The sequence below is a fragment of the Callorhinchus milii genome, unplaced genomic scaffold, assembly GCF_018977255.1.
Source record: "Callorhinchus milii isolate IMCB2004 unplaced genomic scaffold, IMCB_Cmil_1.0 Scaffold357, whole genome shotgun sequence".
Classification (NCBI taxonomy): domain Eukaryota; kingdom Metazoa; phylum Chordata; class Chondrichthyes; order Chimaeriformes; family Callorhinchidae; genus Callorhinchus; species Callorhinchus milii.
This window is the reverse complement of record NW_024705098.1, coordinates 1-26,485: the sequence shown is the minus strand read 5'-3', so window position 1 is coordinate 26,485 and position 26,485 is coordinate 1. Positions and strand designations below refer to the sequence as shown.

At 46.9% G+C, this 26,485-nt stretch overlaps 1 protein-coding gene across 1 annotated transcript in view; it reads left to right on the top strand.

Moving 5' to 3' along the window:
* Positions 1 to 22,858, top strand: part of LOC103191277 (histone-lysine N-methyltransferase ASH1L-like) — a 39,223-nt gene extending 16,365 nt beyond the window's left edge. The window contains 9 exon segments of the mRNA XM_042346165.1: positions 2,834 to 3,445; positions 3,448 to 4,612; positions 4,615 to 5,406; positions 5,409 to 5,774; positions 5,777 to 6,949; positions 16,738 to 16,842; positions 19,759 to 20,473; positions 21,553 to 21,750; positions 22,750 to 22,858. Coding sequence (XP_042202099.1) covers positions 2,834 to 3,445; positions 3,448 to 4,612; positions 4,615 to 5,406; positions 5,409 to 5,774; positions 5,777 to 6,949; positions 16,738 to 16,842; positions 19,759 to 20,473; positions 21,553 to 21,750; positions 22,750 to 22,858 — 5,235 coding nt within the window.
* The last annotated feature ends 3,627 nt before the right edge of the window (positions 22,859 to 26,485 follow it).

Genomic DNA, 26,485 nt, shown 5'->3' with positions numbered 1-26,485 from the left:
GCAGCTGAACAGTAGTGAGTGGTTATGTGGCCACACAAGTGGAAAACTTGAGCCCTGGAATGTCAATTTGCGTCTGTAAAGTATTCTCAGCCGAAGCAGGTTAAAATTCTGCCTTGTTTGCTTAATAAGTGCACAGCACAGAAGGAAGTACCAATTTTGCTGTAAAAGCAGAGGAATGTAAGTCAAAGTTTAAACTCTGAAAGACTGGGGACTGATGGCCGCTTCCTGCTGAAGTTTTTTGTTGAAAGCCTTTGGTTGATATCGTTTAGGGTGACTGCCAGGGCCAGCCGAAGACAGCAGAAAGGAAGTGCAAACTGATCAATATTTCCTTTGCACCTTATTTCCATGGAGATCAGATGGCATATGCAAAGTTCAAGGATTGTGGGATCTGCGATTTGTTCCTCAGGCGCTGACAGCATCACCATCCATGGTTGCTCCTCCACCTTACTAAGCCAGTCCAGCACCTTGGGGTCTTGTTAGACCCTCAACTCTCCTTTCTACCCCACATCTGTGCCATGACTCGCTCTGCCTTCCCCACCTCCGCAACATCGCCCGACTCTGACACTGTCTCACACCGCAGCCCCCGAAACCCTCACACCCACCTTCATTACTTCCAGGCTTGACTACACCAACTCCCTGCTTGTCAGCCCCCAACTCCTCCCTCCACAGACTGCAGATCATCCACATCTCTGTAGCCCGTGTCCTCTCCCGCACCAGGCTCCACGATCCCATCACCCCCATCCTCACCCGACTCCACTGGCTTCCCCTCACACAGAGGATACAGCTCAAGATCCTGGTCCTCACCTTCAAAGCCCTCCACGGTCTTGCTCCCCCCTACCTCTCTGACCTCCTAACCCCCTACCATCCTGCTCACTCCCTCCGCTCAGCGGGCTCCGGCCTGCTTCACGGCCCCCGCCTCGCTCACCCCACCACTGGCGGGTGGGCCTTCAGCCACTGTGCCCCCACCCTCTGGAACTCCATTCCGCAATCCCTCCGCCTCGCCCCCTCCCTCGCCCCCTTCAAGTACTATCTCAAGACCCTCCTCTTTGTCCGTGCTTTCAATTGCCCTGTTTCCCCCTCTGCCCTCCACCCTCCTTGACCCCCCAGCTCTGTCTGTCCAGCGTCTTGGGACTTCCTCCCGACGTGAAAGGCACAAGGCACTTCACACATCATTTTGTTGTTGTTGTGCAAACGAGCACAGTATAATTTTAGTGTTTCTAGTATTTTAGGTTGTTCTTGTGCCAGGTTTCATCATACTCCACTAGCCTGGCATTGCTCCCTCCAGTCACAAATAATGGCAAGCTGAGACTGCGGAGTGTCAACAGGCTGGAGTTATTTGGGTTCTAATTGGTATTAATTGAGACTCACCCAGCGATCCTGTCTAATCCTCTTATTAGCCACAGGTATGTCAAGATGCTGATTCATTAGCAAAATGAGTGTTTGCACAGAGGTGAATTCTGCTTCCAGTGAAACTGGAGCTCTGATGTGGTGAAAGATGATTAATGGCTGATTATTTGAACATCCCCTTCTGGTGGATGTTGGGTTCTTTCAGATTTTCCAGTCATTATTTCTACTGCTGAGGTTCATATCCCAAATATAATAATAATCCTTGCATTTGATATAGCACCTTATCATGTCGCTGAGACATCTTGAAGTGCTTCACAGTATACGCTCTAAATAAATAATCCTTGCATTTGATATAGCGCTTTTCATGTCGGGAGGACGTCCCAAAGCGCTTCACAGAATATACTGTAAAGTGAATTGACTGTACATTTGTGGGCGAAACGCGGCAGCCAATGGCGCACAGCAATGTCCCACAAACAGTCATAGACTGAAAATGACCAATTTATTATTGTTTTGGGCTTTGGAGGGATTATTATTAGGGCTCTGTGTGGAGTAAGGAAACTTGCCCAAGGTTTCACCCTCTGCCTGGAATTGAACTCGGGTCTCTCACTTGCAAAGCGAGTGCTCTAACCACTGAGCTACAGGACTCCACGTGACTAAGTGAATTGGCTGTGTGATTTGTGTGAAACATGGCAGCCAGTTTATGCACAGCGGTGTCTCACAAACAGCAATGGAGTGAGTGACCAGGTTTATTTGGGGGATTTGTTGGCCAGGACACCAGGAGAGAGAAATTCCATTCTCTATAAATATCTTCACTACCCCAGAAATTCATCAGGTTTAGTTACCTAATTTTGTATTTAATATAAACCTTTTCAAGTCTTTTCAAAGCGCTTCACATCTGTAACGTGCAGTGACTGTATTTTGTAAGGGAATGCAGCAGCATTATTTGGGCTGCAAACAGCCATAAAGTGAATGACCAATATTTTTTTCTCTCTAGGGGATTGTTATCCAGGGCAAATCAGTTTATATCATTTTATCAATATCATCATAAAATCAGCAAGATTGAGTGTTAAATTCAGATGGTTTGGATTTTGTCCCAAGTCAGCAGGAGGTGGAAAGGGGGACATGGAGTCTTCCAGCTCAGGTTTCTATTCGGTTTTTAGACAGCTCTTTTGAGATGTTCTCACTATGTGAAAAGCACTGTAATAAGAGTATGTTGCTCTTCCAACCTTCACTGAATTAGTCCAGTGCAGGCTCGATGAGCTGAATAGCTGCCTTCAGTGTTGTAATTGCTGTGAAACTGGGTTTTGCTCACTTTGGGCAGGAAAGAGTCAACATTTATACTTTTGAACATGGGGGTTTTAATAAGTGACACATTCGCTGACTGAAACATTGTGTTAGATTTGAGAAATTACTGTTTCAAAAGCACTTGTGAATATATCCTATGTTGGAGTGTAAAAAATGTGTCGCTATGTTTTTTTAAATGCAGGGTTCCCTGAAGTTGCACAAGAAATGTGAGGAAATGAATACCATTGAATCTTCTGCTGAGGAAGATCGATTTCTACAGGTGGGAGAGGCAAAGAATCTTCATTCTCGGAGTTTGGAGCAATCTGAATGTAGTAAAGCTGCTGTGTGTATCATGGGAAACCCCAGAAACTCTGACCCAAAAGAGCAAGGACACGTGAACGGAGAAGCAACCTTGACTGAAAAATCAGCAACGCTAAAAAGCACCTGTCAAATCTCCAAGTCTTCCAGAATTAAATTTAGGAAGCAAGGGGCTGGCAATGCAATGGTGATGAGCAAAGATTTGGGCCAACCAAAGACTAGCCATGCTGTTCCCATCTCAGTAAACTTCATCACTCCAACCTATGTAGATTATAAGAATGTGAACTTGACAGAACAGGAAGATCCCCAGTCTACCAAGGATGTTGCTAACAATAAAAGCTGTGGCAAGACTGTTTTAACACAAAATGATAAAGACTCTGTTTTAGAAAAATCTTCAGTACGGCAAGAATCTGGTGTGCATGATGCAGAATTGTGTAGTGAAGGAATTTCACCTCCGATTGAGCGCTCGTCTCCAGAAATGACAGAGCACACATCCCAAAAGTAGATAAGCAGCCTACAGTATATTGCACTTCATCAGATCATAGAACTGCAACAAGCACTGATGTCTATGCGAGGCGCTCCACTGGCAGCATGGTGGTGGAAAGGCCCCTCTCTGCACCTTCACCAGCAGCTTTGTTACACCGGAGCTCTGCTTTCCTTCCTTCTCAGTCCACCTCCAGGCACATCGATCCTGACCCAGTCCTAGAAACGGCACTTTTGGATGGCAAACCACCACTTGAGAATCAGCCTATATCAGACAGCCCTCCTCCCAACTTTGGCTTCAAGGTTAATGCTCAGTCTGCCAATGTAGGCTGTATGGCAGCTGAGCACACAATCGAAAACAGGCTGGAGCCACCACGCCTCGATAACATGAAGGCCTTCATGCAGTTAGCTGGTGGCAGTCACGAGCTAGGGACTGCTTCGCTGCCGAAATTAGACACTCGGAATTCTGCTCTCACCACGGTGGCCAGCTTCAAAAGTCTCCTCAATAACAGATCGTCACACAAGCCTGTCCCACTGAAAGTTGCACATCAGCAGCTGTATCGATCCCATCCAAGTTGCACTATACCCAATTCTGCTTTCCAACTGAAGTCGATCAACAAGAGGAAAGGACAGCGGCCCAGGATGAAAGTGGTTACAAGCAATACAGCTGCTACCACCTTTGGTGAGAGTTTGGTAACGCCAACAATACCATCAGGACTTCTGAAACCTGTCACCTACAGCACCGAGCACAAACCTAATGCTGACCAAGTGCGGACACTAAAAAATACTGGACCTTTGCCGATTTTCTTTGAAACTAAAATTATTAAGCCTCGACTGCCAAAACTAACCAAGGCTTGTATTTCTCCACCCCTTTCTCAAAAGCTTGAGTGTGGTAGACAGTTTATATCTCTGCAAGCTTGCCGAGAGGAAAAACCATCTAAAAGCGGATCACAAGACTCCCCATTACTAAGTGCTACTTCAGATATTCACAAGCCTAAAAGGGGCCGGCCGAAAACTAACTCCATGCCTCAACTGGAGGGGCCCCCACATAGGACTTTAAAGATTCCTGCTTCTAAGGTCTTTTCCGTGTCGTCAAAGACTAAGGGATTTGTTAGGGAGAAGGAGCCTCCCATACTGCAACCAGAAACTCAGATTGTAGCTAGTAAAACGTTCATGGCTCTCTTCCGGGAAAACGGCGGAGGGGGAGACCGAAAAAGCTGATTCCTGTGGCCAAGTCCCCCTCATCAGCTGTGTTGTCATGTCCAGCGCTGTGTATCCCAGATGGTTTGAGTGAGAGCAAGGCCGAGATAGTGCAGCACAGGAATACTGAAGCCAGTGAGGTGAAAGAGAAGGGCAAGCTAGCTGAGCATGTTCAAAAACCGACCCCAACTGATCACGTGGAGCTCGGTGCTGACACAGACCCGAGGTCGGGCAAGAAAGAAAAGAGACAGCTGATGAAAACTTTTTTAGATAAGAAATTTATCAAAAAGATCAACAAGATGAAAACGCTGAAACGGAAAAAACTTTTAAACCAGATCCTTTCGAGCGCGAATGGGTCCAGTAATAAAGGGAAAGTGCAATCGAAACTGAGTAATACTGTCTCAACTCTCACTGCCACTTTTGGCTCCAAGCTGGGTCAGCAGATCAATGTTAGTAAAAAAGGAACAATTTATATAGGAAAGAAAAGGGGCCGAAAGCCCAAGATCTCTCTAGATGGTCCGTATGTGACCAGCACACTGACCATCGATATGAAGGCGTCCCAGTCAGCATCCACTACAACACTAGGGCAAATGTTGCCAAACTTCAGCCAGTCGACCACCGCTAATGTTCCAGATGGCCTGCCTTCACCGGCCTACTCCCAGTCCTCGGGAGTGAGTGGCAATCAGAGTCCTGTTAGCAGTGACGCCGGGTTTATTGAACCTACCCCAGTGCCAAACCTGCACTTGCATGTAAATAAAGGAAATCTAATGCAAACACCGCAATGAAGAAAGTCTCCAAAGGGAGGAGGAAACTCTCGCCTCCGACTTTACTGCCAAACTCCCCGTCTCACCTGTGCGAGCTGACCTCTCTGAAGGAGGCCACACCCTCGCCGATCAGCGAGTCTCACAGCGAGGAGACCATCCCTAGTGACAGCGGCATCGGGACTGACAACAATAGCACATCAGATAGGGCAGAGAAGTTCTGCAGCTCTAGGAAGCGGAGGTACTCCTTTGACCACATCTCGGTACTGCCTCCTGAAAGCTCTGTGGTTCTGACCGGCCTGAAAGAGAAACACAAACACAAGTGTAAACGCAGAACACACGACTATCTCAGCTACGATAAGCTGAAACGGCAGAAAAGGAAACGAAAAAGAAATACTTGCAGCTGCGGAGCAAACAAGACCCCAACTTTCTAGTTGAGCTGGAGGAGCTCCTCACTAGGCTGAGTGAATTGAGAATAACTCACCGAAGCCATCACTACATCCCCAGAGACATCCTGCCTTCTATCTTTCGCATCAACTTTGGCAGCTTCTACACTCACCCACCTTTCCCCTTTGATCCTCTACACTATGTCCGAAAGCCCGAGCTGAAGAAAAAGAGGGGACGGCCTCCAAAAATGCGTGAGGCAATGGCAGAGGTCCCTTTTGTCCACAGCATGGGGTTCCCTCTTGCAAACAGTGGCTTCTTCCCATCATACAGTATGCCTTACTCCCCAACCCCAGTTTCTGCAACTCCTCTGGGCTTGGGTTATTTTGCACGGTATCCTCCAACACTTTACCCACCGCCACCTCCTCCTCCCCCATCCCTGAGTAATGCTATGCCTCCTCCCTCTTTCATGCATGCTGGTCACTTGCTCTTCAACCCCAATAAATACCACAAGAAGAAACACAGACTTCTCAGGCCGGAGGCCTTCTTAGCTGGCAGTCGGACCTCACTGCTTTCCATGGGCACTTATGCCAGCATTCCTGCGGAGATGGCTTACAGCTGGATGCATGAGCACAAACACAAGCACCGACACAAGCACCGGGAACATCGTTCCTCTGAACAAAATCCACCCTCGGTGGACGGTTTAACGGTTAATCCTTCATTGCTGCGGAGGTTCACATATGGGAAGGAAGCAATGTCAGAAAGGCACAAACACAAGGAGAAACACAGGTGCCACATGCCATACACCCACTTGGCATCGCCAAAGGGCTTGCTGAGCAGTAGGGATCAGTGGACCCGGAGAGATTCACATGAGCACAGCTCCATCTCGATAGGGATGCAGACCCCTCTCCAGATTGACTGTACAGAAGAATTGGTGGGTTCATGTCCAAGACAATACATGCCCAGCTCTGAGTCCAGCAGCAGTGAAGAACACACCAATCTGTTTACAAGTGCAATAGGAAACTGCAAGGCCAGCAAACTGACGAGTGGCATGGGGCGGAGGAAGCTGCCTGAGAGCCCGGGAATGCTAACAGCACAGGACAGTGTGCCCAGCAGATTAATAAGGCGGGACAGACCGTCCTCCAGCGAGAGAATCTCCCAGGCACTACCAGGTAGGACCATGTGGAAACCATGCTCTTGTTTTGACAAGGTATTCTGGAACCTGTAATTTAATGGCAATTCTAATTGGGTGGGAAAGGCGCTGATGCTAAAAATGGAGATGGATACAGATTCAGATCAGATTCCAGGGTTATCCCCCAGAGGATCGAATTCAAGATCCTCATCCTCACCAACAAGGCCATTCCCGGCCTTGCTCCCTCCTACCTCTCTGCCCTACTATCCCCCTACCTACCTGCCCGTACCCTCCGTTCCTCTGGCTCCGGTCTGCTCCACATCCCCCGCCCCAACCGCCCCACCATCGGTGGCCTTCAGCCTCTCAGCCCCGAGGCTCTGGAACTCCATCCCCCAGTGCCTTCGCCACTTCCTCCCTCTCCTCCTTCAAGGCCGGTCTCAAAACCTTTCTCTTTGACCGTACCTTCAGCTCCACTCTCGACTCTCTACCCCCTCCTCGCTCCCTCCCCTCACCCTGACCATCTCCCCCCTCCTCGCTCCCTCCTTTCCCTCCCCTCACCCTGACCATCTCCCCCCTCCTCGCTCCCTCCTTTCCCTCCCCTCACCCTGACCATCTCCCCCCTCCTCGCTCCCTCCTTTCCTCCCCTCACCCTGACCATCTCCCCCCTCCTCGCTCCCTCCTTCCCCTCACCCTGAGCATCTCCCCCTCCTCGCTCCCTCCCTTCCCTCCCCTCACCCTGACCATCTCCCCCCTCCTCGCTCCCTCCCTTCCCTCCTCTCACCCTGACCATTTCCCCACTGCTCGGGTCCTGACCCAACTGTCCAGCGCTTTGAGACGTCCTCCCGACGTGAAAGGCGCTCCATTAATGGAATCTTGTTGTTGTTGTTATTGTCCTGCAATATTTTCCTTACACTTTTGTGAGCAATTGACCATTCATAAATATGTATTGTGGTGGCACTATCTTGGGTATGGATAGGTTTGGCATCTTTTGCTAAATGTTTGAAAACCGTCTCGCAGGCCAGGTAAAGTATTGTGCTTCTGTGGTACATGTGACTGCCTCTGCCCCTGCATCCCCAAAGTAGCAATCACAGGGTTTTGTACCTTGTAATGTTTTAAATCCTTTCCTACTGACATTATTGTTTTAATCCTGGTATGTTGGGTTGGTAGGAAAGATATTTTGTACCACATTACAGAGAGTTTGTTGACTGCTCATCTTGTGAGATGTGTGTAGGTATCTGTGTGGCTTTCACCAGCGATTGAGTAACGTCACTTTCCCACTGCACTGCTGCCGAAGATGAGAATAAAAAAAAAGCACCGACGTGCATGAAATCCCCCATGGCTGAACCCTTTTTGCCTTCTGATCTCTTCTCTGCTGCAGTTAACCTCTGCTTTAATTAGATTTCACATTTAATTAGATTTGGTGGTGTTCATTTACACTATATTTAGTGAGCGCTCGAAGTGAAGGACTCATTTTCCTTTCTCTTCCCCCACTTTTTTAAGCAAATACTACCTACCTATGAAAATCCAAATCTCTCTACTTATTACATTAATTTCTTGTTGATTTGGAATTAAAATGACTCCGTAAAGAAATGATTCTGTCCAGGTTACACACATCTCCATGTTTACTGCCTGCCACAGGCAGTTTCTCTATAAGATACTACATGGAAATTCCTTTTAAAATAATAAACGTGAAAGTGTGTGCGTTCCTGATTAGTGCTAGCCACAAAATCCTGCTGTTCTCTTAGCAGGAATGGACAGTGTCTGTCAGGGCAGCACTCAGTGCCAGCTGACACCACAGTGGCTAGTGTAACTAAACATTTGGGGATTTTGTTCTGTTAAAATCAGATGCCCGGTATTGTTTGCGTGTTCTCTAGTGGAACTGAACTGTTTGACTTGGTCGTGTTCCATGGCAGGGATGGCGTAACCTCAAGTGCCAGGCACTTTACAACTTCAGGATATTAACTTCTGGATCAAAGAGCACCTGCTTCCCTCACCTTATGGTTGGTCTTCATTGGCTTGTTACCACTCAATGCCTGTTATTTACAAGTCTTGGACCCTTCTGTTAAACATCTCCTCTGTACAAATACAAGAGCTTTAAATATACATTACGGGGTGCTCAGTATAATGAGAAGATGCACGGAGGTTAGATAATAATGATAATAATAATCCTTGCATTTGATACAGAGCCTTATCATGTCTTCATGATGTCTCAAAGCGCTTCACAGGATACACTGTAAACTGAATTGACTGTGCATTTTGAGGGTGAAACGCGGCAGCCAATTGCCCACAGCAGTGTCCCCACAAACAATCGTGGAATGAGTGACCAATTTATTATTATTATTTTTTTCTGAAGGAATTATTATCCCCGGAAAAGCAATCCGCCAATCGACTAACAGCCGGGTTCCTACTTACTGTTGGTAAACAGTAAGCCTTTGTGTGCACGTGCGTGTGTGTGTTTGTCTATAGAGTCAGGAAACTTGCCCAATGTGTCGCCCTACCGGGAATCAAACCCAGGTTCTCTCGCTTGGGAGGCGAGTTACTCTAACCACTGAGCTACAGGATTGAATACCACTTGATAACATTTTTAAAAAAAAATTGTTTTGTTAATAGCAGCACAATGGGAATTGAAATTCCATCCATGGCTCTACGTTGCACTTGGGAGCTGTTGCAAGATGGAATAGTGGGGAGTGGCTTTGGGTGTGAATATAGTTTTTAAATTGGTTCATGTATTTAGCTTCCCTTCAGTGCGTTTTCAGTAATACAAGGTTATCCCTAAAGGACGTCTCAAAGTGCTTCACAGGATTTACTGTTTAATGGAGTCACTATATGTTTATAGGCAAACGCGACAACACAATTGCTCATATCAGTGTCCCACAAACAGCCATGAAATGAAAGACCAACTTTTATTTGGGAGATCATTGGCCAAATAAAACTCCCTTCTCTTTTCGAGCAGTGCCATGAAATCTTAAATGTTCACCTGAACAGGTAGACGGGACGTTGGTTTAATGTCTCACTTGAAGGCGCTCTTTTGACTTATGACAAGTGAAATATCTAAAGATGAGAAAATAATTCCTCGAATGGAAGGGAAACACCCACACCTTCTTGCCTTTTGTTTCTTGTATATAAACTGGCCCAGTGGTTAGATTTCTCTTACTGGTACCCATTAACTACCTTCATTCTTATGGCAAGGAGCCTGTGGAGGCCAACGAAAGGAAATATCAGCGAGCTGTCAACACCCACTCATGACTGGTAGCAGTGGGAGATAATAACAGTTGATGCCTGAAAGACTGACTCCAATGCATCCCTCAGATCAGGGAAAGTGGGTGGTGCAGACCGATTCTAAGGAGGAGTAAATCTGACCCTCCCGTTGTGGGTGTGTGTGGCTGTAATACATAAATATCATATTGGAAATTATTCTAATTCTTTGTTTGTGTATATTAACCAAACCTCTAACCGTACTCATCACTCACCTTAATCTTTGAGAGAATTGTGCCTTAAGGTGGATTATTCATTAGACTGGCAGTGCGTCCTGGTATTTGCATGTTGAAACAGCTTGTGGTAATGTGAGCTCAAATTATCAGAAACCTACAGAACCATAACTGAGTCACTGCAGTCAGCAGAAATCACAAAGACAGGGCCTGGATCCGTTAGTCAGCGAGTGGGGTCGGAGTGTAGGCACAAAGCTTTCAGTTATAAATGCATTACTTATTGCACACTTCAAATCAGCTTCATACACAAAACCTGTGTATTCTTCATTTTGTTGATTTTAAATTCTTCTTTTGTCTCTTTACCACCTCCATTATATCCAGTAATTCAGTGCACAGGCTGATGATGATAATAATAATCCTTGCATTTGATACAGCGCCTTATCACGTCTTCGAGATGTCTCAAAGTGCTTCACAGAATACACTGTAAAGTGAATTGACTGTATAGTTTGTGGGCAAAAGGCGGAAGTCATTTGCGAACAGCAGTGTCCCAAAAACAGTCATGGATTGAGTGACAACTTTTTTTGATAGATTTAAAAATATGTTTAAATATTAAACCAACTGTGTAAACAAAGGGGCCATTGTGGGTTACCCAAGGCTAGATTTTGTTCAGATATTGTCCCTCTTTTATAGTATGAAGCCAGCTAGTCAGCACTAGAAGTTATGTGTCCACTGCTGCCTGGGCTATAAGCAAGGCAGGGCTATACTCAAGGATGTTATTACTGGATTCCAACACAGTTAAGCGCTCTGAGACACTGCCCTGTGTGAAGGCTGCTATATAAATGCTGGTAATGGTGATGGGGCGTAGTTCCTTTTCAATATAAACCTGGTTATATGCAAGTCATCTGCAAATTTGACTCAAGTTAATCCTAATATGGTGCAGGTTCTATTTGTAAATTACCTGCTCTGTTCAAAGCTCTTTCACAGAAGAGTGACAACTAAACAAACGCTGAAATGTATTCTGTTGCTGACGCATTGTGGACAGAAAGAATCTTTACGTAAATTAATGTGGCTTGTTCTACAAGATGTCCGTACATAACTGTTCCAGGCATTAAAAACATGTGTAACTAGGATGTTGGAATACTTCATTTGGATGCATTACACAATCTGTGGTTTCATTAAATCCCAGACTATCTGATTACAGAGCAGGTAGATAGGGCAGTAAAAAGGGCATTTGGTGTACTGAGCTTCATTAGTAGGGCATAGAGTATAAGAGTAGGGGTTATGGTTAATCTGTACAAAACACTGGTTAGGCCTCAGCTGCAGTACTGCGTCCAGTTCTGGACACCTTACCTCAGGAAGGACATTAAGGCACTGGAAAGGGTACAGAGGAGATTCACGAGAATGATACCAGGAATGGGGAACCTTAGCTATGAGGACAGTGGAGAAGTTAGGAGTTTTCCCATTAGAGCAGAGAAGGTTACGCGGGACCTGATAGAGGTCTTCAAGATCATGAAAGGTTTCGACAGGCGAGATAGGGAAAGCTGTTTCCGCTGGTAGGTGTGTCTGTGACCCGTGGTTACAGTCTTAAGATATCTACCAAAAGAAGCAGAGGGGAGGTTAGAAGAAATGTTTTCACTCAGCGAGTTGTTGGGATTTGGAATGATCCGCCCGAAAGGGCAGTGAAGTCCGATTCGATAGCAGCTTTTAATAGAGAACTGGATAGGTATCTGGAGAAGTCAGGTTTGTGGGGTTATGGGGAGAAAGCTGGTGATTGGGGTTAATAAAAGTCAGTTGCTCTGTCAAAGAGCCGCACAGACTCGATGGGCCGAATGGCCTCCTTCTGTGTCGTAATATTCCATGATTCTATGATGCTACTCAACTGTCACAACCTGAGGGCATTTGAATAGCTAGTTACTAAATAGTCACTGTGAACTGACTGGCAAGCTCTCTTAATAGTCTGACTTTTATTGTGTTTTTAAAAAAAAATCTAGTCTAAGCCATTCACACTACACGTTTTTTAAAGCAAATTGAGAGGACGTTTAGGGCTCTGCTTGTCAAATTTTCTGACTAGAAGACAGTTGTCTTGACTTCTAACTTGTTAGTAATATTAAACTGAATTTCGATCCTGTCTTCTTGATGCGCTGTTGACTTTTGCTGGATTGTGATAAAGGGAATGAATTGCCATTGAGAAATGTTTCGGATGGTTTGAGGGCAGTGAGATGTGAGCCTCCCTGTTGGATTCTTTGTGTTGTTGTGGTTTTTGTCAGTGCAGTCAGCTCACATTTAACAACAACAAAATTACATTTGTATAGTGCCTTTCAAGTCGGGAGAATGTCCCAAGATGCTGGACAATCAGTGTTTCGGACCCGATCGGACATGGTGGAGGGTAGGGCAGGAGGGTGATCGAAGGCACGATCAAAGAGGAGGGTCTTGAGACAGGGCTTGAAGGAGGCAAGGGAGTACTGCAGGATGGAGTTCCAGAGGGTGGGTCGGGCAAGGCGGGAGACATGAAGCAGGCCAGAGCCCACTGAGCGGAGGGAGTGAGCAGGATGGTAGGGGGTTAGGAGGTCAGAGAGGTAGGGGGGAGCAAGACCGTGGAGGGCTTTGAAGGTGAGGACCAGGATCTTGAGCTGTATCCTCTGTGTGAGGGGAAGCCAGTGGAGTCGGGTGAGGATGGGGGTGATGGGGTCGTGGAGCCTGGTGCGGGAGGACACGGGCTGCAGAGATGTGGATGATCTGCAGTCTGTGGAGGGAGGAGACGAGCAGTGAATTTGTATAGTCGAGCCTGGATGTAATGAAGGCATGTATGAGGGACTGTGATGTGAGACAGTGTCAGAGTCGGGCGATGTTGCGGAGGTGGGGGAGGCAGAGCGGGTCATGGCACAGATATGGGGTAGAAAGGAGAGTTGAGGGTCTAACAAGACCCCAAGGTGCTGGACTGGCTTAGTAAGGTGGAGGAGCAACCATGGATGGTGATGCTGTCAGCGCCTGAGGTGAGGAGGGGAGGACGGGAGCCAATCAGGAGAGCCTCGGTCTTGTTGACTTTAAACTGAAGAATGTTAGCTCTCATCCAGGACTTGGTGTCTGACAGAATGCCGTTTGTCACTTTGACCAGGGCTGTTTCTGTGCTGTGCGTGGCTCGGAAACCCGATTGGAGGGGTTCGAGAAGGGAATGGAGGGAGAGGAAGGAGCGAAGCTGTGAAGCAACGACTCGTTCCAGGAACTTGGAGAGGAAAGGAACTGTCTACGTTAACCGGCTTTTTCCAAGCATTGGCAGAATAGATCAATGATGCGTGAATGCGAAGATTTTTTAGTGAATTAGGAATGAGTGGTTAAAGCACACCCAGGGCCTGTAGCTATTTTAAACAATGAAGGGTTAAATCCCGCAGTGAATTCAGAATAGTTATTTGTCAGATGCTGACTATGTATGTGGTTAGCTAGGAATTCCCATGGGATTTTCAGTGCAGTTGAGCAATCTTGGTAGGTGTTGATGAGAAGCTTGCCTGTAAACATGAAGCCCAAACTGTTGGTGCTGGGAGGAATCAACCCTCTGGTGTACGTCGTTCATGTTGAGTCAGATAAACCATTTTCCTTCCACTCAGTCTGCTTACTCATTAAAAACATCTGTAGCTGTGGTTTAACTGACTTAGGAGAATTAAGATCCAGAAAATAATGCAGTTTAACTTTTTAACTGGCTCGATCATTTCACAATGTATGCTTGCAAAGCGTCCTAAACCTGTTTTCTATCCCTCGCCCAAAGACTGACACTATTTACAGATTTGTAGAGCTGTAATAACAACAGATTACATTTTGTATAGCACCTTTCATATCGGAACAATGTCCCAAGCGCTGGACAGTAAGGTTTTTAGACCCTAGCTGGGGTTTGGGATCAGGAGGGGTGGAGGGCAAGGAGGTTGGGGTGTGGGAGGGTGACCGAAGGCACAGTCGAAGAGGAGGGTCTTGAGACGCGCCTTGAAGGAGGAATTATTTTTATATAAATTCTGCTGTAAAGAGGTTAGGTAGTGCCTTATTCAGCACGCTGCTGTGTTCTTGTTGAATAGTATGAAGAATTTTTGTGTGTGTTCGGAAGCAGATTCCCATTTACTGCATGCTTCCAGTGAACAAACCACACTGGGAATATTCCAAGCTATGTCTTGGTGTCTCCTCGGAGGTGGGGTAGGACAGAGGAGAAAATAATCTTTGTTTCCAGTGCTCAGCAAGTCTAACAGAGGACATCTGCTTAAGACCATCGTAAAATAAAGGGAGGTTAGCCAAAGCTGGCAACTAGTTGGGCACAGCAAGGTCCAGCAATAGTGTAAACAATCTGTTAGTTTGGGGAATTATTGGTCCAGACGCCACACAAAACTCCCTACTCTTTCCCACATGTCATGGGATCTTTAACAACAGAAGGCCAGTGCAGTGCTGGGGAAGAAAGCTGCGTCTGAAAATGCAATGCTTCCCCGGCCTCACTGGAATATCAATCTAGACTTTGTTTGTTTGTTTGTTCTACTTGATCTAATCCAATTGTGAACCTTCCCCTGCCCTGATCTTTGGAATTAGGTTGAAGCCAGAACTTTTGGAGGCCCACGGCTGCTTTGTTGAATTGGTTTTGTAGTAAGATTGTATTGAGGGTTTGGGTTGAATTCATGTGTGCCGTTGTAGGATAATGATCTGCTTTTAGCCACATAATGATTTGCTGCAAGTACAATACAAAATGACATTTGTATATGCTGGACCATTGATCAGTTCAAGGAATGCCGTCATTTCCAAGTCTTTTAGAATCCACTTGGTGGCCAGATTTTCTGGCCTCTTCAAGCTTATTGCTGAGCTTGTTCCTTTCCTATGAAGTAGGTGAGTCAGTGAAATGTCCAGGATAGAAGGAGAATTGTGAAACAATCTTTTCCCAGTTTCGCTCTTTCTTTTCCCCCTGCCCCCCCATTAATGTCAGCAGAACTGAGCACACTAGGCTAAGTGTGACTGTTAGGAAAGTGGGAATGGGATGCTTAGCATTGCCATTCTCTTGCTTTAAGTGAATTGAATGTTTATGTAAAGTATAAAGAAATTGAAACCATAGCAGTTCTTGTGTGTGCAGATTTACTGCATCTATTCATCTGCACAGACTTCCTTCTAAAAGCACATCCCCACTAACACTGGACTTTTATTAGCAACTAATCTGCAGGTCAAGGTCAAATGTTGTGTGCCCTTTATGGGATAGTCATGTTGTCAATGTAAAATATGGGGGTTGGGGGGAAAGAGAGAGAGATAGTGTGTAGCAGTCCCTCTAACCCACAGAGTCCTTTATATTTCAACCAACACAACACATCCTCTGCAGGCCACAATGATTACCTTAAGCTTCTTACAACACAAAGTGACATTTAACCCTGCATAGAACACAATGGCATTGTTAGTCCTGCCACCATTATGTGTCAGCGGGTTCATTCCTGGGAAATACGTGGTTTAAATTCTGCTCTGAATTTGGAATGATTGTAAAGCTGCTCAGTGAATTAGCTAATTTATTGAATAGTTTACATAGGATGAAGCTGTACGTCTTAATTTGATATTTTCTTCAGAAGTACAACAGTACTACAGTAGTTTCTTCACTAAGCACACGTCCGATTTGGTCATGTGCTGGGCTTTCACAAATATCAGGAATTGAATAAACTGTTGATACGTGCAAGCAGGGAACAGACCAAAGAGATTTTCACCAGTATCGGGTTGAAGCTATATTCTGGATAGTCTAATTCTGAGGGAGGTTCCTGCCCCCTTAATGCCTTCCAATATAAATGTATATTTATACAGCGCCTTTCACTTCAGCAGGATACCTCAAAGTGCTAAACAGTAATGGCTGGGCACCCGAGCTGGGGTGGGGAAGGAAGAGATGAAAGCATGGTCAGAGAGGTAGGTCCTGAGACTGACTTTAAGCAAGGCGAGGGAGAGAGCGAGTTGGAAGGTCTGCATAGAGGGAGTTCCATAGAGTGGGGATAAAGAGGCTGATGGTATGGTGAATAGGGTGGGGGAATTGAAGCAGACCAGGGTTTGCTGAACGAAGGAAGTTTCATGGTTAGGGGTTCATACAATTATCTGGCACAGGAGGAGGCCATTCGGCTTCGTGGCTGTGCCGGCTCTTTGAAAAGAGCTATCCAAATCATTGGGACAGGTTAAGCCCAGGTTAGCAGACGCTATCTTGTGCATGGATCAGAAACCATGCTAAGTGCTGTTTAATCACACTACCAGCAATTGCTGGCCACTGAGAACTTATTGCGTGGCCTTTTGGCATTGTCGGAGTGATGTCATTCGTTGAGTTACTGTTAAACAGTCACGATAGGTGTCAATAAGCCTCTCTGCTCACCTCCATTTCTGCTCTCCATGTTTTAATTGTTGCTCTTTACAAATTGTGCAGGTCCCCAGCCAGTACAGGACAAGCAGACCCCACAGAGACACCAGGACACTGGCAGCTACAGCCCCATCAGAAAGAAAAGCCCGTTGGAGGGTCCAACTGCCACGGGCAAGTCCAAATTCAGCTCCTTCCATGTTGTTGTTATTGGCTTTTCACACCCAGTAATGAGCTGGTCTCCCTTGTGATCCAATAGAATCAGTCTAAATGTATGGTGTGTGGTGGTTGTGTGTGTGGTGTGTCGTGGGACTGTGTGTGTGTGTGTGTATATATATACATATATATATATATGTGTGTGTGTCTTTGTGTGTGTGTGTCTTAGTGTCTGTGTGTATGTGTCAACAACAACAAATTCCATTTGAATAGCGTCCTTCACATTAGGAGGGTGTCCCAAGGGGTGTGTTGTGTGTGTAACTCAATGTGATTGAAGCAAGAAGCATCAGTGTGTTAGGAGATGACTGCACACATAAGGAAGAAGAGAATAGAGGGTATAGGGGAGAGGAATAGGAGGGCTGTGAAGTATAAACACCCGCATGGACTAGTTGAATCGAATGGCCTGTTTCTGTGCCATATTGCTCTGTAATTCTATATCTCACCCCATATAGTGGCAGAAAGCCCTCCCATTGTGAGCAGTATTAAAAATATACTTCAGATTAAATCAAATAAACTAACTAATCTGTCAGTGAATTTGAGGTTGTGATTCAGTCCCATAGTCCTGATGCTTGCAAATGACAGGAATTCCTGACGTCATGATTGAATTCCTGCCTTGTTACTCACTTTCAAACATCTTGTATCCTTGATTTATAACCTTGATGTGATGTTGCCATCTGTAGAATAAATATTCCAATCCAGGAAAATCCAGCCCCATTGATATTCTGCCCAGATTTCTGCTTGTGTTGGTGGTTTAGCTGCCACTCAACTACGTGGGGAATTATTCCTATCATTGTGAACTGTACAGACACTGACTGAGGTGTACACTGCCCTCTGTACAGTCACTGACTGAGGTGTACACTGCCCTCTGTACAGTCACTGACTGAGGTGTACACTGCCCTCTGTACAGTCACTGACTGAGGTGTACACTGCCCTCTGTACAGTCACTGACTGAGGTGTACACTGCTCTGTACAGTCACTGACTGAGGTGTACACTGCCCTCTGTACAGTCACTGACTGAGGTGTACACTGCCCTCTGTACAGACACTGACTGAGGTGTACACTGCCCTCTGTACAGTCACTGACTGAGGTGTACACTGCTCTGTACAGTCACTGACTGAGGTGTACACTGCCCTCTGTACAGTCACTGACTGAGGTGTACACTGCTCTGTACAGTCACTGACTGAGGTGTACACTGCCCTCTGTACAGTCACTGACTGAGGTGTACACTGCCCTCTGTACAGTCACTGACTGAGGTGTACACTGCCCTCTGTACAGTCACTGACTGAGGTGTACACTGCCCTCTGTACAGACACTGACTGAGGTGTACACTGCCCTCTGTACAGACACTGACTGAGGTGTACACTGCCCTCTGCACAGACACTGACTGAGGTGGCAATTTCGAGAGGAATGAAGTAAATGGGCACACATGCTCAAGTGTGGGTCTGGAACGCTGCCTGAACTTAGTTTGAAGTGTAAACCTATGATTATAGCAATGATCTCTTCGTAAGCAGTAATTGGCTAATGATAGTTTGATTGTCCTGTTCATTACTCAAATGCTGTTTATGGAACAATTGCTCTGTAGCTTCAGCAGCATCTTTTGTATAACAGAAGCACCTCACAGTTCACAGTGCTTTACAGAATGACGTAAAGTATTTCAAATTACAAATGAAGTCTTTAGACCGTATTTTGCTAGACAAAGGAATAGAAGTTCAAATGAGCCGTTACAAATTTGAGGTCTCTGGATATCTGTTCAAGTGGACGTTACGGATCTATTTGAAAAAGAGAAGCGGGGTTTCTCTCCCTGGTATCTTGGCCAACAATCCCCCATGTAGAACTGGTCATTCTCTCATGGCTGAGGAGTCCCTTGCCGGTTTGCCTCACAAGCGAGAGGACCTGGGTTCGATTCCTGGGCAGGGAGAAACCACAGGCAAGTTCCTTACTCCCCACGCCCCTGTTTATCAAGCAGCAATAATAATAATCCTTGCATTTGATATAGTGCTTTTCACGTCGGGAGGACGTCCCAAAGCGCTTCACAGAATATACTGTAAAGTGAATTGACTGTATATTTGTGGGCGAACGCGGCAGCCAATTGCGCACAGTAATGTCCCACAAACAGTCGTGGATTGAAAATGACCAATTTATTATTTTTTTTGTTTTGGAGGGATTATTATTAGGCTCTGTGTGGAGTAAGGAAACTTGCCCAAGGTTTCGCCCTCTGCCTGGAATTGAACTCAGGTCTCTCACTTGCAAAGCGAGTGCTCTAACCACTGAGCTACCCGCTTCTCAGTCGATTGGTGGATCGCTTTCCAGGAGTAATAATTTCTTCAAATAATAATTTGGTCATTCAGTCCATGCTGTATTTCGCCCACAAAATATACAGTCACTTCACAACAACAAAATGACATTTATAGAGCGCCTTTCATGTCGGGAGGACGTCCCAAAGCGCTGAACAGTCAGGGATCAGGACCCGAGCATGGGGGAGGGGTGCGGGAGGGGTGAGGGAAGGCAGAGAGAGGTGGGAAGGCGACCTAAGGCATGATCGAAGAGGAGGGTCTTGAGGCCGGCTTTGAAGGAGGCAAGGGAGGAAGCGAGGCAAAGGCATGGTGGGATGGAGTTCCAGAGTGTGGGGGCAGAGAGGCTGAAAGCTCTTTACAGTATATTCTGTGAAGCGCTTTGAGACATCTCAACAACGTGATAAGGCGCTATATCAAATGCAAGGAATATTATAGGTAGGACATTGCTGCGTGCAAATTGACTGGCTGGGTTGCGTTCCTAAATGGGAAATGCAATGTAAGATAACGAGTTGTTATTGCTCAATGCAGCGGCTCTCATTGGACCACCATTTTAATAAATGTCTTTCCCTTTCTTACTAAGGAACAGGATCAATATCACGTGGAACAAAATTAGGAAATCAAGTGGAAGAAGCTATTGAGAATGTTATACAGCGTGTGACACAAGACGGATCTCAACAGACAGCCATAGAGAAGACAATAGAAGATGTTATAGCCAGTGTAACAGGATCTCCCAGCTGCTCCAGGAATCCAACCTCGAACAGAAGTTACAGTCAGGAAAGGTGCCAGAGCAGACGAGCAGAGGCCTCTCCTGCCCAAAGCATTGCACCTAATGACTTCCTACAGATCAGTGATGTGCAGACGGATAAACACAGCAGCACAGCTGGGCATCGACTGAAGAAAAGCCGAATAGAAGCCGTGCAATGTCAGGCAAGGCGAATGTGCAATTTCGACAAAATCTTAGCTACCAAGAAGAACCTGGATCACGTCAACAAGATCTTGAAAGCGAAGAAGCTCCAGAGGCAGTCACGTACAGGTAACAACATCGTGAAGCGGAGGCGTGGGAGACCCCGGAAACAGGAGTGCAGCCCTGCTCAGCCACCCACCCCTGTCCCTTCTACTGACCAAGGGGTCATCGTGAAGAGTCAGAGTGCCTGCAAGAGCCAGAGTGAGAGCCCGGTGAAGGAGAGGGACTGTGACACTGTCACAGACGTCATTGAAGCCGTCCTACAGAGTGTCAACCAGCAATATGAGGAGCACAGGAAGGGCGTGAAACGGAAAAGGAGCTGTGAAGCTGGGCAAGTATCTGATTCAACGCCTTGGGATGTTCCACCGACATCAAGGGATATGGGGCAAAGGCTAGTATTTGGAGTTGAGGCACAGCACAGCCTTGATCTAACAGAATGTCGGGACAGGCTCGAGGGACTGAATGGCCTACTTCTGTTCCTATGACGTGAAAGGCACTATGTAAATGCAGTTTGTTGTTGTGAAGTACAGCTGATACTTATTGCTACAAAACCAGAGAGAGCTGGGAAAACTCAGCAGGTCAGGCAGCATCTATGGAGAAAGGAAAGTGAGTCAACGTTTCGGGTCCACGGTCCTTCATCAGAAACGTTGACTCCATTCTCCATAGATGCTGCCTGACCTGCTGAGTTTTCCCAGCTCTCTCTGGTTTTGTTTCAGATTCCAGCATCTGAAGTATTTTGTGTTTTGATACCTTTTGTTGTCCTGTGACTGGAGAGCATATCAAGTGTGCTTTTAATATTGACTATCGAGCAGGATTTTTGAAACATACAGTCTGAATTTGGAAGTTGGTTTTCTGCTGGTCTGAGAATGAACCAGCTTCAAATCCAGACTGAAGTTTAGCCTTTCCAAAATATTGTTTTTAAGGCTGAGAGAGAGCAAGAGAATGTAGGACCCAAATGCTTTCACAGCGTGAATGTGTCCGGAGCTGGGGTTCAGAGAGGGAGACAAAGGTGCTTTGGAGAGAATGTAAAAGTAATTAGCAAAGGGAATGGTTAATGGCAGGTGTGTGAGCAGCTCTGGTCATTCTCATGGGAGAAAGCGCTGACTAGTTTCATGGCAGGACTGTAGGGGGAGGGGTGGAGAATATGGAACAGAGAGATCAAGTAGCCAAACCGTCCTGGTGATGCTGGAGAGAGTAACTGAGTTGTGCTAATTCTGGTTAAACTCACCTGGAAGCTCAGCTAGCTATTTAATACCAAGGAGATTATGGTGAGAGTGAGCTCGGTTTAAGTTGCACATTGAGTTGGCTGCTAGGGGGAGTGTACACATTTTAATCTTTCACGTGAGCACATCAGTCACTGACTGAGAAGCTGGTGTTGATTTACTGTGCTGTTCCGTTCACCACAACCAGCTCCCCTGAGACCACCTCAGGAGCAACTGTCCCATCAGCGACTGCGGAGAAGCCGGCCCCAACCCCGGCATCAACTGAAGCCACTGGTCCCCTCACACAGGCACAGCCACCAGGACAGAAGGGGAAGAAGGCACCTCGGCCTCCAAAGAAAAAGTACCAGAAGGCAGGACTGTACTCTGATGTCTACAAAGTGGCTGAGTGAGTACATCTAAGACATTAATGTTCCCCTCCCTGCTCCCCCCACCCCTAACTCTGATTCAACTGGAGTGTGACGCATTGTAGTGTAGAGGTTAGAGCGCTCACCTGGCTAGTGAGAGGATCTCTGTCACAAAAGGCAAGCAAAGCAATGGTTTAACAGCTCCAACCATGCAGTGCTCCCCCTCCCAGTCCAGCACTGGGGTGTCAGCTTAGACATCAAGTCTTGCCCTGGTGTCAGTGTTCACAATGGAGATCAATGGACATTTGGTACTTCTCTCATTGTAACCTGGGGAAACTGTTCCTATTCAGTTCCTTTTATTTGCAGTTGAAACGTACACTACAAGTGCTGGCGACAGTGCTTTATGGTGGATTGATTTTCACAAGAAAATCATTCCACTCTTGAAGGTCACCTCGAGGATTGTTCTTACTCATTGAAATCAAAGTTGGGCATTAAATAATGATAATAATCCTTGCATTTGATATAGCGCTTTTCGCGTCTTCTAGACGTCTCAATTAAAGGCTGTAATCCTGTCCAGCCTTTCCTCTGGCGACCCGCTCAACAAGACACAAGCTTGATCACTCGTGTAGTGAGATTTGGTTGCAACCTTGCACTTAGATGCTGTTGAATAAAATCCAGGCATTGAATATAAGCAATGGAAACATGTGCTGGGTGTTGCAAGGGATGGGGATTCTATGATGGAGATTTTCACTGGCTTTGAGAAGGTAGAAGGTTATGAAGTGTTGTGACAGGCTAAATAGTGATACAGCAACTGGCGTTTCACCCACAAATACACTTTACAGCATAGCCTGTGTTGCACTTAGAGACGTCTCAACGATGTAATAAGGCGTTATATCAAATGCAAGGCTTACTATTATAAAGCATAACTCCCTCCTGTTGTGATGGTTTTAGAATTGTTTACAGTTCCTTGTGTTAAAGGGAGAGGTTTGCAGCTTGTTCTATTCAGTGTTTAACTAGTGGTTCTCTCTGCCTCTCGTTAGCCCAAAGAGTCGTTTGATCTTGGTGAAGAAGGAGAAGCTGGAGTACATCCCGGGAGAGCATGACTATGGCCTGCTCCCTGCTCCCATGCATGTTGGTGAGTTCTCTTAATACCTCCTCTGATTTTCTCCTCCTCTTCCCCCCACCCCCCCACCACCACCAATATATTTGAGCGCTGGTTTAAATCGAACTTAACGGTCCATCAGCAGATCTGGCTGGACCATGTCAAATCCTACCTCTCCGTCCTCGCCTCCGCTAAATCATTGTTCTACTCCAAGACAATCTCGGAGGCCAAGGACAACGCCAGGCTCCACTTCTCCATCACCAACCGGCTCCTCCGCCCATCCTCTCACACATCCTCCAATTCTCAGCTCAAATGCCAACTGCGAGGCGATGCTGGACTTCCTCGAATCCAAATCCAAAGAGCTCAGCTGCCTCTGCCCTTCCATCTGCTACTCCCTTCCCATCTACCACTCCCACCCGGCCCCTACCCATCCCTCCCTCCACACCTTCGAACCTGTCTCCCACTCCTCTCTCACCATCACTGTAACCTGCATGAAACCGACCACCTGCTCCCTCGTCCCCATCCCTACCCCTCTCCTTACCTCCCAGCTCCACCTCCTTGCTCCTCTACTCACTGACATTATAAACCTCTCCCTGTCCTCTGGTACCGCATTAAAAACCGCCGTCATCATTCCTATGTTTAAAAAACCCTCCCTGGACCCATTCTTGCTCTCAAACTACTGCCCCATCTCCAACCTCCCTTTCCTCTCCAAGGTCCTGGAACAAGTCGTTGCTTCGCTCCTTCCTCTCCCACAGTTCCCTTCTCGAACCCCTCCAATTGGGTTTCCGTGCCGCCCACAGCCCAGAAACAGCCCTGATCAAAGTGACAAATGGCATTCTGTCCATCTGTGACCAGGGCTCGCTCTGCCTCCTCATCCTCCTTGACCTCTCTGCTGCTTTCGACAGAGTCGACCACTCCATCCTCATCCACTGCCTCTCCTCTCACCTCGACCTTCACGGTTCTGCCCTTGACTGGTTCAGATCGTACCTCTCAAACCCCCTGCACTTCATCTCCACAAACGGTTTCCCCTCCGGCCCCCACACCATCTCATGCGACGTTCCTCAGGGCTCTGTCCTTGGTCCCCTCCTCTTCAATATCTATATGTTCCCCTCTTGGTGACATCATCTGCAGACATGGGGTCAACTTCCACATGTATGTGGATGACACCCAACTCTACCTCTCTGCCCCCACCCTTGACCCCAGACCCACTGCTGTCCTGACACAATGTCTGTCAGACATCAAGTCCTGGATGGGAGCGAACTTTCTTCAGTTGAATGTCAACACGACCGAGGCTCTCCCGATTGGCTCCCGTCAGCGCCTTCTCAGCTCAGGCGCTGACAGCATCACCATCCATGGTTGCTCACTCCACCTTGCTAAGCCAGTCCAGAACCTTGGGGTCTTGTTAGACCCTCAACTATCCTTTCTACCCCACAGAAACTCTCATACACGCATTCATAACATTCGAGGCTAGACTATACAAACTCCCGACTTGTCGGCCTCCCCAATTCCTCCCTCCACAGGCTGCTGATCATCCAGAACTCTGCAGCCCGTGTCCTCTCCCGCACCAGACTCCGCGACCCCATCACCCCCATCCTCACCCGACTCCACTGGATTCCCCTCACACAGAGGATACAGCTCAAGATCCTGGTCCTCATCTTCAAAGCCCTCCACGATCATGCTCCCCCCCCACCTCTCCAACCTCCTAAGCCCCTACCATCCTGCTCGCTCCCTTCACTCAGCGGGCTCCGGCCTGCTTCACGTCCCCCGCCTCGCTCGCCCCACTATTGGTGTATGGGCCTTCTGCCACTTTGCCCCCACCCTCTGGAACTCCATCCCGCAGTCCCTCCGCCTCGCCCCCTCCCCCCCGTGCTCCGTGCTTGCCACGAGTGCCTCGTTCACTGTGCTTTGTTTCCTGTAAAACAAGCACTTTGCCTGCCTGGCATTGGGCACTCTTTGCTTTGACCCAACCCCCTACCAAAGTGAAAGGTGCTCTAGAACCATAACTTATGTTGTATCTGTGGGCTGCATTCAGTGTGTCAGGTGTCCCTGAGATGCCAGTTAACATTTACCACCAAGTTCTTTAGTGGTTTTGGACAGGGTTATAAAAATATAAAAATGTGCTGTCCACTTTGCCCCACATCTTTATCTCTCTCCCCCCCCCACCCCCAGATCTCTCATTCGCCTTGTTCCTATTAAAATGATCTACAGAATGGGATCAAACAGAATGGGGTGCGAACTTCACAATATCTCTGGGACATCAAGACTGAGGTTGATAGATTTCTAAAGGATTAAGGGATATGAGGATAGGGCAGGGAAATGGAATTAGGTTAGAAGATCAGCCATGATCTTATTAAATGGCAGGGCAGGCTCGAGGGGCCGAATGGCCGACTCCTGTTCCTACATCTTATGGGATTTTTTGAGCTACCAACTCCAGCTTCTTGATGGCATTGACTCGTTAGAGCTTATCCACATAATCGATAACCACGCACTCACAGAGCTTCCAGACCTCCTGACTTCACAATGCATCAGTTTTGTTTGAAGTAACCATTCCTGTTTTGAACTGTAGTCAAAATAAAGCCTGTTAGATAAAGGCCACATTAATTGACATTCCTGGGGTTCAAAAGTGTTTAAAGGAGGAGTAAAGTTACAGGCTTTAATGAAGAGTGGGAATAGTTTACAGGCAGCTGCTTAATAAACCCATGAAGCCTCCATTACCAGCTTGATCCACTTGGCAGCCCTCCACACTTACTTGAAACAGACTTGTTTTTATTTCGGTGAGGTCATCAGAGGGAGAAGGGGGGAGAGAAGAAGGGAGGAAAAAAAATCTCCCAGCAGATTTGGTTTCTTCACGGAATCTGTTTAGGTTTACATAGGAACAGGAGGAGAGCTTTCAGCTTGAGTCACCGTCCAGTCTATGACCACTTTGTTTCATTTCCATTTCCCTGTGTTTTTTATATACCTCGTAAAATCTTCCTGATCAAGTTAAAGTGCTGAGTGCAACCCCGAGGATTTGAGCCCAGAACCAAGGCCCAGTTTGACTGAACTACTTAAGCTGAACTGAAGTGATGCTGGCCTTGAATGCTGTGTCTGTCCCTGCTCTCGATTGACACTGGCTGCTTTGGTTTTGAAATCTGTGTTAATCTCCACTGGACTGGCTGCTCTGTTAAATCCTGTGTCCACCTCCTTGTGCTGAGTGACACCTCCAGCCCTACTCCAAGTGGTTAGATCCCCACTGGCTTGCTGTACAAATGCAGTCTCCCACGTATACATTAAATGCTTGCGGCTTTGGCGTCTGACCAGTGTGGAAGACATTTATTGCCTCATACATGCTGGTCAAACGGATGTTATTTCTCAAATAGCCTTCTGACCTCATTTCACATCAGTCAGAATGCTGTGCCACAGCAAGGTTTAATTCAGCTTCTGAGTGCTGCCATTTCCTGGCAAGTGGTGGAATGCACCGCTTGCTCAGCACACTGCATAAAGAAGTGCTTGACGATATACAAGGCTGAGATTAAACAACACGACTTCTAAGGTTACTCCAGCTGCAAGTGGTAAAATAGCTCTCCATGAATTACAGAGTGCTCTGGTGTTTGCAGGCTTTCTCTTGGGCACTCTCAGCCACTTCTGGAGCAGGGCCTTTTGGCAACACATGGAGCCTTCACAAACTGGTCTGG